The following is a 12,950-nucleotide window of genomic DNA, read 5'->3' as shown; positions in this document are numbered from 1 at the left end:
AGTTTCAAAAAGAATGACCTTTTTCCTTTTTTGGTAACATTTTACTTTTTGCTTTTCACGTGGCATGTTTAAGACCACAAGATTAAGGGCAATTTTGTACATTTGACATAACTTTAATTTAGGACCACAAGATTCAAAGTCTTCTTTATTTACTTAAACTCCGTGCCAAGTCAAACCAGGTCATTCTTTATGAAACGGAGGGAGTAATAATTTAACTTCAAAATGATGATTTATACTCACACAAACACTTGTGACTTGTTTTAGACTACAAGTTCCAAAACTTGTCTTTCTTAAACTTCATGTTAAGTCAAACATCATATGAATTATGACAGTCGGAGTATAAAGACGCTACCAAAAAAACAATGAGCTCAACTTTCTAGAATACAGAGCCCATAAACTCAAAATCTTAGTTTAGACGAACCTTTAGGCCCCTAGCTCTATAATAAGTCCTACACAATATGAATTTAAATTAATCAGAATACACAAAATACAAAAAAGGGAAGAAGGGTAAGTTAGGAAGTTCACATTGAGAAAGGGTACACCACTTCCTTGAGCAATTCCTTTGAGTTCATTCCAATAATTAGGGAACTTGTTCTTGTTTGTTTGAGACAAAGTATGTATAAGTGTTTGGGAATTTTGGAGTTGAGCAAAAGGGAGTAGTTGATTTTGAAGAATAAGGTCAGTATATAACCTGTTTTGTATTAATTTGGAGAATCTCTGGCCTATCAAAAACCCAATTTGGAAACCCTCATCTTCTTCAAAAGGGCCAAATTCATACATTTCTAACTTGTTGGATTCCAAATTTGTGCTTCCCATGGCCACTATGTGTGTGTGTGTAATGGTTTATGTTGATGGCACCTTATCTTAAAAAACATTTGCAAACCTTTCTATACTTGAAAATTGTGGGGCAAAATGGTTAAAGGAACAAGTAATTATCTAAATGAATATTTAAAAATTGATCAAATATATCAATATTATATAATGAAAATGGATATCCAAATGCATAATATGGATATCCATGTTATTAACACTCATTTATTTACTTTTTTTTGTTTTTTTTAGCTTGTATTTTCACTTGGCAATGGATAAAATGAAGAAGAAGTAATCTAAATAGCCTTTCACTTAATCGATTAAAACAAAAACAAACATAATATATAATATATGTATAATCTATGTGAAATATGTGTACAAGTGTATATAATTACTATATAATTCATGTATAACAATGATTCGACGACTATTTACGCAAAGTTTCTTTTTCCTAATATGGATATACATTTTATCCGTTGATTAACTTATTTTTTATCAGTATTTAATATGAATAAAGTAATATAATTTTATGTTTAACCTATTTTCAACCTATTCATATTCCCGACCGTTTGTTTGCTACTTGTTTGAAAAACTATCTTTGTTATTTTATTTAAAATTAGTATGTAGGAGCAACTTTCACATATAGCAAACATAAAAATTATATTTGTATGTTATAACTATAGTTTGCATAATTGCGCTTCATAACAATTTTTTTGTTTGCTATTGAGCTTTTGATTTGTATAATTCGCTAGAAACATCATGTTTTATACAAATTGTTCAGTTTTGTATAAATTCATTTATACATTGTAATTTGTATAATAAGAGTTGTATTTGTACAAGTATAAATTTTAGGAATCACATAGTTTTAATATGAAATTACAATCTATCCCTATTTAGTTTATATAATTATCAGTGTATATGATAAAAATATATGTATTTGTATATGTATATATACTTTTCTCTTGCTTTATACAAACACAAACACATTTTATACATTTTATATCGAAATGTATAAAATGACTAATTGTATACCGAAAATGGCTAATTGTATACCGAATCAGATGAATAAACTATGACTATAACATTTAATTTGAATTAATAGTTTGCTATTTCACACAATTTTCACTAAATTATATCATCTATCAAAATACTCTAATTACCTAAAATGAAATTTATGAAGTATTATTAATTTATTATGAATTAGGAAATAATATATTAGGAATATAACCAATTCCCGCTAACATGAGATCAATGATAATTTGCTTGGACTTTCACTTTACTTATCATTCAAATAAGAAGCAATTAGTGGCTCTTTTTTTTATTGGGGAACTTACATTAACCTTATTAGGAGCTAATTATTTAGATACACTTCAATTTACAATATTACGTATCTTATCATATTTTGGTGTGTTCAAATACATGTATCTCAAGATACACGGGGTCAAATTTGTTAATATATATTGTATCCAAGTAGATTCTCATGTATCTGGGATATATAACAAATTTCATTCACCTCTTTCACTTTTCTCACGTCTTGCTCGCCACTCTCCTATGTATACGGGACTAAATACATGTGAATCACATCACATACATGTATCTAGTGTGATTCACATGTATATGATGTACATAATAAAATCTCGCTCACCTCTCTCTATTTTAGTGTAAATGGTAGCAAAAAAATACATGTTTCTAAGTATATATTTTTCAATATATAGTAGAAAACTCTTAATTAATGGTAAAGATACGTAATATTTTTAAAATATAGATAATAATAATACATATGGACTATGATAGTGAAGTATGTCTAATTATGTAGTTTTTCCTTTTAAAAAAAATCAATTTATTTAGGGCAAATTACAGAAATCACATACTTTTAAGACAAAATTACAATCTATCCCTTAAAAGTTTATAATTACAGAAATTCCTCAAACGGATACACTAATATAAGCGTTGATACATTAATCTGATGCGCGAGATACAATAATATAAGCGTTGATACATTAATCTGATGCACGAGATACAATAATATAAGCGCTGATACATTAATCTGATGCGCGAGATACAATAATATAAGCATTGATACACTAATCTGATGTGCGAAAATGAGGGATTTTGGAGATTTGTAAAACTTATAGGGGATAATGGTAATAAGTAAATTTATGTTTGTAGGATAAAAACTAAAACGGGTTGGGCTTCACGATGAAAACCCAAACCGCCAACTTCGATTCTTGAGCCCAAGCTTCACCATCCGGGTCATTCGCACGGATGCCCTAATTTGGGTTGGTGTTCAATTTTTGTCCTTCGATATTTTAAATAACAAAAAAGTGGAAAAATATTTCTGACATCAGAAAATAAAATATACATGACAAAAATTTATATTTTCATATCGTAATGTAACACAGTTATACCTTGTTATGCTACTTAATTTCTACAGAATTTATGTCGTTAGAGACATTAGTTCAGTTCATAATCTATAAATTTATGGCTTAAGAGACATAACTTATTCCTACAGAACTTTTGTCGGACAAGGCAGAAGTTCAAGAAAAGTTCTATGAGTTTATGTCTTATGAAATTAGGTCATAATTAAAAATAATTTATTCCATAATTTTTCATTAAATTAGTAGCAAAAAATAAAAATTAAGTACCATAAACCATTATATTTGAAGATAAATATTACCGTCCCAAAATTGGGGCCATCTGTGCAAAAACATGTCATCATTCCTTGTAAAAATAAGCCCAGATGACAAGTTTTTGGGCCACTTGTCAATATCTAGTTTGTTTTTTTTTAAAAATGTAATTATGATAATTACCTTTTTAGCAAAAAAATTACATTAAATAACTTTGAAAATGTGTTGCATAAGACTTATAATTGGCATAAAACAACCCTACTTTGTAATCTTCGCACATAATATCCATTCAAACATGTTTATGTCTATTAAATCGAACCATCAAAATAAAAATTGAAATTTCAAAATCTTTTTCTTTCTTCTTAAAATTTCACTAAATTTTTAATTTTTCTCCTCAAATCTCTTTAAACAAAATTCTAAAATATCTCAAAGTATATCCCTAAATGGGTGTAGAACCTTTATACTCTCCCTATAATAAAAGAGCAGTTTGATGTATTAAATTTTTACTATGTGCGGGGTTCAAAGAAGAATCTGATAAATAGAGTCTATTGTACACAATCTTGTCAACCATTTCTACAAGAGACTATTTTCACAGTTCAAACATGTGACCTTATAGTCACGTGTCAACAACTATATCGGTTACATCAAGACATTCCTTCTCCGCCATTGTTGATACACAACCACATTGTACTTGTAGGATCATATGGCCAGTCACAAGACATGAATGTAAATAAGTAACCACACTATAGTAATACATGTCAACACATATTTCAACAATCACATCAGATATAGACTCTTACTCACGATTCTTCACTTAACCAATGCATGAACATGTTCCACTTGATCACAATAGCACATATCCGGCCCTCTCATGGAATTCACACAAAAACTATTAGTAATTTAGTATACTGGCGTGGTATCAGAGCCTACCATTAGTATTTCATACCAAGCATGGTATCCGAGCATACTGTTAGTATTATATACTAGTATGGTACCTGAGTCAACCAATAATTACAAGCAACATGCACAATCACAATCACAATGAACAACCATACTTGAAACCACAAATAAATAAACGGGTTCATTGCATGAGATTATCAACATGGTGTCATTTCACATTAGCCTTTTAATTTTCTTCACATACGTTGCACAAGTAATACCATACAACAATTGATATGCACATATTACATAGCTTGGAAAGCAAGCAATCATCGATCACCTGTCTCGAATCAAACCTTGGAAACTCTAAAGAACCAGAGTTTTCCCCCTTTTACAATGCCTTGAGTTATTCTTAGTCTAAATAATAAGAAAACACAACAATCAATGATGGCCTAACAATACCAGAATTATACTCAAATCCTAATGCTAGGCCAATTACATGATCATTCTGCCCAAATAGGATTTTTCCCACCTTAATTTCAAGTTAAAACTCTACCCTAAGGTTGACCACCATATTTTCTAGGGCTTAAAAATCAAATTACAAGTTAAGAGAGTAATTAACTTACCTTTATTAAAACAAATGAAAAAAATGCCCACATTACCCCAAAACGAGATAGTCACATAATAATCGATTTTGGATATTTTTTGCGTAAAAATTCGACTAACTCCGCTATAGCAGGGCAATGCGCTATAGCGAGACCACCCATTATAGCGGAGTGATATCCGTTATAGCGGCTTGCATGGAAAAAAACTCAGAATTCTCCCTAAAAGTCCCCATTCCGCAATACACTTTCAATACTTAACGTTCCAAACTAACTCTTTCATGCCAAGATCGATATTGGGAGTTATACTCATCCGAATTCACCTTTCATTTCGTCTGAACTTGCCTAGCCTAGCCTAAGATTTTCAAGTTACTACTCAAAAAGTCTTGACCCAAATCTTTCACCATTGGATTACCCATAACAACCAGAAGAGGTCATTATATTTAGGGGTCGTTTGGTAGAGTGTATTAAAAAAACTAATGCATGTATTAGCCTTGTGTATTACTAGTACTACTCTTTTCCAACCTTGTGTATTAAGGTGTGTATTGCTTATATCATGGATTTCTAGATATTAGCAATGCAATGGTTTTAATGCATGCATTAACTCAATTAAAGATCCAATATCCCCTCAATACCTTTTATATATCTTTTCTACCATAATAGTGAAGTGTATCTTTGTAAATAATTTTTTAATGCAATGCATTCTATTTTTAATGGATCAAACCAAACAATGCATAAAAATAATCTATATATAATTATTGCAATCATAACTAATACATGCATTGTTAATGCAAGCATTACTAATAAACTCTATTTAGCATTATTTTTATACACTCTACCAGTGGCGGAGCCAAGATTTTCAATAAGGGAGTTTAAAATCTAAAAAAATAAACACACGAAGTAGACGAAGGGGGTTCGTTATCTACTATATATACATAAAAAATTATTTTAACCAAATATAAATCATATAATTGTCCGCCAAAGGGGTCGGATGAACCCCCTCATTGTAAGGTGGCTCCGCCACTGCACTCTACCAAACGACCCATTAATTATTTACTCCCTCTGTCCCTAATTACTTGTTCACTTTTCCTTTTATAGTTGTCCCTAATTATTTGTCCATTTTGACAAATCAAGAAATGACAAAAAATATTTACCCATTATACCCTCAATTAATTACTTTGAAAAAGGTAGAACTTCTTGAAAATATTATGTTTTGAATTCATCCACTTCATAATTAATAGGGGTAAAATGGTAAACCCACTATGTCAATTATTGTTTTCTTAATAAGTGTGTCAATTCAAAAGTGAACAAGTAATTAGGGACAGAGGAAATACTATTTTTGTTGTCAATACTTTATTTATTGTTAGAGAATTTTTCACTCTTGTATTTTTCCAATGTTTTTTGTTCATCCGAGGAATCAATCAAAAACAATATATATGTCTATCTCAACAAAGTAGGATAAGATCCGCAAATACTCTACTTTCATCAAGTATTGTTATTGTACACTCTACCTTTTTCAGACCTTTGTCACGATCCAGACCGTCGTGATTGACACCCACACTAACACTCAGGTGGGAGAACCACTACTACAATCCAAAACAAGCAACTAATCTAAAAACTAAAGCATTTAAGGATACGAAACAAATCAAATACTAAGGAAAGAAATAGGAAGTTTCCATAAACTCTAACAAAAGTCTAACAATAAAACTAACATTGCGGAAGTAATGCCTAGAATCTGAAAGTCAATGTACCAAAACATCTGAAGTTCCACAAGTCTAACAAGAAGGGATGCAACCCCAACTAATGAACTAATATTAACTAAAACAAGTCTAAGTCTGAAATGTGGACATAGACGAAAGGAGAACTCATGGCAGCCTGGAAAAATTGGCTCATCCTTAAATTCGAATTATCACTGGTCTCCTAAGCGAGGTCTACCAATAGACGCTTGAAGATGCCTCGTACTTAACAAAAAAAGAGCAAGTGCAATATCAGTACACAATCACAGTGTACTGGTAGGATCAGACGGCTATCCCACTAAGTGCAACATAAGCAAGTCATCACAACATTATAATCACATGCATATAATGAACATATACAATATTATCAACATTTATGAACAACAATCAACTTCACATTTCTCAAAATACACAATTATGACAAGTCATTGGTCCTCTCATAGAATCCAAGCCCAAACAGTTAGCATACCGAAACTTGGTACCTAATCCAATAATTATGCCGAAACGTGGCAACCGATCCCATAGTTATGCCAGAACGTGGCAACCGATCCAAGTTAGTTATGCTGAAACGTGGCAATTGATCCCATCAACACACCACAATCACAATCACAAGTATATTCTCAAGATCATACATTTAAGTCATGATTCATGACATTCATCATTTTTTATCTCATTTACAACAAGTGTGATCAATAATGCAATATTCATATACATACAAGTATCATAATGAAGCAAGAACAAACATACATCACAGAATCACAGAATCACAACCATCACCTACCTCGAAACAAGCTTGAAGCCCTAAGAACCTTGATCATTTCTTTTCCAGATTCGTTCCGCTTGCTTTTGGTCTACAAACAATTAATATTATACGGAAATCAATAAACAATCACTAATTACCCAAATTGCTAACAATTTTGTGAATCCTAGATCAAACCCATGATCTCAATCATCCTAATTAGGGTTGTTTCCACCATATAGTCTAAATCAAAACCATTCCCCATCGATATTTACCTATTATATTACGTTCTACGGATCGAACAATGGATTCGGGGAGGGAAAAACTTACCTTTAGCCTCAAGAATGGTGGAAAATGAGTAGGAGTCGCCTGGGGTTCATTCCTTAGCTCTAAAGGTTGAAAAATGCATAATAAGGTCGTTTAGGGGTTTATTAACGACCTTTAATTGCGTTGATCCCGCTACAGTGGCCCTCGCCAAGGCGGCTTGCGTGAACCAGTGAGCTATTTAAAGAATTCCAAAACCCCTATTTCATAACACACCTCTAACCAACGACGCTCAGAAAATACCCTTTACGCTAAGATCGATTTCGAGAGTTCTACTCACCCGAATTCAATTTCGTAAAGTCGTACGGATTCCTTAACGAGTTATCTAACTACTCATGTAATCAAAATCATAAATAATTCACCTGATTGTTATCAGATTTCCATACACCTTAAAGACTCCGATTTCGTCCAAATCTGAACTAGGTTGGGAAAATCCAAATACTACGAAAAAGTTTTTCGGTCCCAAATTTTCTTCCCGTTGGCATTCCTATAACGAGTTGAACAGGTCGTTACAATAGATACCAATTTATCCATCACTATCCCCGAGTGACCATACTTAGGGAAAAAATAGGTTAAGGAAAGAATGAAGTAGTACCTGAATCGACAAACAATTGGAGATACTTGTCTTGCATGTCCCTCTCGGTCTCCCAAATAGCTTCCTCAACTGGATGATGCTTCCATTGAACCTCACAGATTTAATCTCCTTGGTCCTCAACTTACTCACATCACGATCAAGAATTGCAATCAGTTATTCCTCATATTAGAGGTCCTTGTCTAACACAATTGAGTCTCACTTAATGATATAATCCCCGTCACCATGATACCTTTTTAGCATGGACATATGAAATACCGGATAAACTCCCGATAAATTAGGACGTAAAGCCAATCTATACGCTACCGGTCCTACACATTCAAGAAACTCAAAGAGACCAATGTATTGCAGACTTAGTTTGCCCTTCTTGCCGAATCTCATCACCCCTTTCATGGGTGATACCTTGAGAAGAACATTCTCACTGGTTTGAAACGTCATGTCTCTTACCGTATGGTCCGCATACTTCTTCTGTCTACTCTGGGCTGCTAGAAGCTTAGCTTGAATACTCTTCACCTTATCTTGAGCATCCTTCACTAAATTAACCTCCAATGGTTTCACATCTCCAGCCTCAAACCATCCTATGGGTGATCTACATCCCCTCCCATAGAGTGCCTCAAATGGTGCCATATCTATGCTGGAGTGATAACTATTATTATAGGAGAATTCACACAAAAGTAGGAATTTATCCCAATGCCCTCCAAAATCAATCACACATGCCCTCAACATGTCTTCTAACACTTGAATAGTCCTCTCTGACTGCCCGTCTGTCTGTGGATGGAAGGCTGTACTTAAAGTAATTTGTGTGCCCAATTCATCATGTAATTTCCTCCAAAACTTGGATGTGAATTGGGAATCACGGTTTGAGATGATAGAGAGGGGCACCCCATGCAACCTCACTATCTCTTTCACATAAACTTTAGCCAATTGTTCAACAATATAATCTATTCTTACCAAAATAAAATGGGCTGACTTAGTCAATCTATCAACCACTACCCAAATAGAATCAAACTTCCCCAAAGTCTTAGGAAGACCAACCACAAAATTCATGGCTATTATTTCCCACTTTCATTTCGAAATTGGCATTCTTTGAAGGAAACCTGTAGGACTTTGGTGTTTATAATTTACTTGTTGACAATTTTGACACTTAGCCACAAACTCTGGTATATCCTTCTTCATGCCCGGCCACCAATAAATTTGCTTCAAATCTCGGTACATCTTGGTCAAACCCGGATGAATAGAATATTGCAAGCCATGAGATTCTGTCAATAATTTTTGAATCAAATCATCAATTTGAGGAACACAAATTCTTCCTTTGAAACTAAGTACATCTTCCGCATCAATAGTGGTCTCTAGTGCTTTACCAATCGCAATTTTCTTTCTAAGCTCCTCCAAATTTTCATCTTCAATTTGTTTGGCCTTTATTTCATCAATGAATGTGACCCTCACTTCAAAGCTAACCAACACCCCACCTCTTTCTGAGATGCACAACTACATAAACTTAGACTCTAAGGTCTGAATTTCATTAGTCAAAGGTCGCTCGGATACACTCAAGCAAGCTAAACTACCCATTCTCACAGCTTTTCAACTCAAAGCGTCTACCACCACATTAGCCTTACCCGGATGGTATTGAATGGTGACATCATAATCTTTAAGAAACTCTATCCATCTTCGCTGTCTCAAATTCAGATCCTTTCGAGTGAACTCATGTTGCAAACTACGATGATCAGTAAACACCTCATACTTAACACCATAGAGGTAATGCCGCCAAATCTTAAGAGCAAACACTACCGCTGCCAACTCTAAATCATGTGTTGGATAATTTCTCTCATGCACCTTTAATTGACGCGATGCATAAGTTATAACATTTTTATCCTGCATCAACACAGCACCCAAACCAGAATGTGCAATATCACAATAAATAATATAATCCTTACCTTCAACCGGTAATGCTAGAATGGGTGCGGTAGTCAAAAGAGTCTTGAGCTTTTGAAAGCACTCCTCACATTTTTCGGTCCATTCATATGGTATCTTCTTTTTGGTCAATTTTGTCAAGTGAGTGGAAATAGAAACAAAGTTCTTCACAATCAATGATAGTAGCTAGCGAGCCCCATAAAACTCCTAACTTCAGTCACAGAACTTGGCCGAACCCAATTATTAACCGCCTAAATCTTTTGAGGATCTACCATTACCCCTTCTTTCGAAACTACATTTCCCAAAAATGCAATAGAAGTCAACCAAAATTCACATTTAGAAAATTTAGCATACAATTTTTGTTTCCCAAGAATACCCAATACAATACGAAGATGGTCGACATGCTCTTTCTCAATTTTTGAATAAACCAAAATATCATCAATGAAGACTATGACGAAAGAATCAAGAAATGGATTGAACACCCCATTCATTAAACTCATGAAAGCGGCAGGCGTATTGGTCAAGCCACAAGATATGACCAAAAACTCATAGTGCATATAGCGAGTTCTAAACGTCGTCTTGGACACATCTTCAGTCCTAATTTTCAATTGATGGTAACATGATCTTAGATCAATCTTAGAGAAAACAATTGCACCTTGCAATTGGTCAAAAAGATCATCTATTCGAGGCAAATGATACTTGTTTCGAATAGTGACTCTATTCAATTGTCGGTAATCTATACACATTCTCATACTACCATTTTTTTTCTTAATGAACAAAACTGGAGCACTCTATAGGGAAGCACTAGGGCGAATAAATCTCTTATCAAGAAGCTCTTGGATTTGAGCCTTAAGCTTTCTCAATTCTGCCGAAGCCATGCGATATGGAGGAATAGAAATTGGGCGCATGCCTGGTTCAAAATCAATGCAGAAATCTATATCTCTATCCGAAGGCATACCAGGCAAGTAATTTGGAAACATTTCTCTAAATTCTGACACCTCAGGAATAGACTCAATGGATGTAGCTTCAATCTCAACATCCTTAATATGAGCCAAATAAGCCAAACAACCCTTACCTATCAAGTTCTTAGCCCGAATGGAGGATATAATCTTAGTTCGCTTAGGCTTGTACACCCCTTCCCACTCTAATTTTTCCCTTCCCGAAATTTCTAGAGTTACAAACTTAGTATTACAATTAAACACAACTTAATATGAGGACAATCAAGTCATGCCTAAGATTATATCAAAGTCAGTCATATCCAAAATCACCAAATCAGCCCAAGTTTGAAAACCCATAAACAAAATAGGACAATCACGATAGACATGGGTAACTATGACTGACTCTCCAACTAGGGTAGAAACATGGATAGGGGTATCAAGAATATCACAAATCATATCAAATTATGAGGTAAATCTCACGGATACGTAAGAATAAGTAGAACCCGGATCAAATAGCCATTCGGTCACAAACAAGAATAGTACATGTGATTGCCGCGTCAGTCGCCTTTGCCTTATTTTTGCCCAAAAATGCATAGCACTGAGCCCTATCATCTTGACAATCCACTTCCTTGCCTGGTTGCACATTACCCTACCTCTGTTACCATTTTCTTTACCTCAACGACCTCGATGATTACCTCATCGCCCACCTTGTGGACGCCCTCGACCATTATTATCGTTCCCCGCGGGTACCACTGCTCTAGAAGGCTACTATGCAGCATCTAATACACGTGGGTGGGGACAATCTCTCCTCATATGTCTAGGTTTTCCACAATTGTAGCAAGTACGATAAAAAGATGGTTTGCTGCCCGTCGAATGCGTGATTCCCTGGCTATCCTGAAAATTATGAGATGGAGTTCTTAAGTAATTACCTGTAGAGGGAGGCATGTCGGACTGAATTGGCTTAGCTGCAAGCGTTGGCTTTCCTGAACCTCTGGAATAAGAACCTTGAAAGTTGCCTGAAATCTTGGCCCCTTTTGCCAATGCCTTAGCCTGACCGTCTCACCTTACCCCCTCCACTTTCTTAATAGAGTCTATTACCTTATTAAAGCTCCTTCCTGCATAAGTCATATGAACAGATAACACTTGCAACGCAGAATTCAGTCCCCTAATAAATAAGCGGATCCTTTCCTCTTCAGTAGTTACTAATTGAGTAGCATATCTAGAAAAAACATGGAACTTGACCTCATAAGCAGCCACAGACATGCCACGTTGTTCTAAAGTAATAAATTCTTCTTTCTTACAATCACTCAAAGTTCTAGGCACATATTTTTTCAAGAACATAGCATGAAACTAGGTCCAAGTAAGTGGAGGTAAAACTGAAGATCTACATTCCATGTAAGCTCTCCACCACTACTTAGCCTCACATAGAAGTTGAAAAGTCACGAACTCAACCCCATGCTGATGGAAAATTTCCAACTTATGGAGCCTCTCATAGCAATCTAAGATAAACTCATAGGCATCTTCATTCTCAGAACCAAGAAACACAGGAGGCCTAAGCTTCAGAAACATAGTTAACATGACATGCTCATTACCAGTCATAACAGAACCCAACAAAGGACAGAAGAAAGCATCAGTACCTACGTTTCCACTTACATTGGGAGTAGTGATAGCAATAGGGGGATTAGCGGGAGCTTGAGTTTCTTGGACAAATGGAAGCACTCCAGGGCCAACCAATCCCTGCAAAAATGACATGATATGTTGAGCTAACACTGGGTTGATGGGAGGAATACAT

General features: G+C 34.7%; 2 protein-coding genes across 4 annotated transcripts in view; both read right to left on the bottom strand.

Moving 5' to 3' along the window:
- LOC125820445 (uncharacterized) overlaps positions 1–12,950 on the bottom strand; it is a 195,773-nt gene that overhangs the window by 2,930 nt on the left and 179,893 nt on the right. The window contains exon 2 of the mRNA XM_049499880.1: positions 526–821. Within this exon, the coding sequence (XP_049355837.1) occupies positions 526–821 (296 nt within the window). The remainder of the gene's footprint in view (positions 1–525; positions 822–12,950) is intronic.
- The window catches only part of LOC125820432 (uncharacterized), a 430,223-nt gene that overhangs the window by 327,288 nt on the left and 89,985 nt on the right, over positions 1–12,950 (bottom strand). The window lies entirely within an intron of this gene.

This window comes from Solanum verrucosum, unplaced genomic scaffold (genome assembly GCF_900185275.1).
Source record: "Solanum verrucosum unplaced genomic scaffold, falcon-dt-bn FXZP01000229.1, whole genome shotgun sequence".
In the NCBI taxonomy this organism is placed as follows: domain Eukaryota; kingdom Viridiplantae; phylum Streptophyta; class Magnoliopsida; order Solanales; family Solanaceae; genus Solanum; species Solanum verrucosum.
The sequence above is the reverse complement of the archived record's forward strand: the minus strand, read 5'-3'. Positions and strand labels throughout refer to the sequence as shown.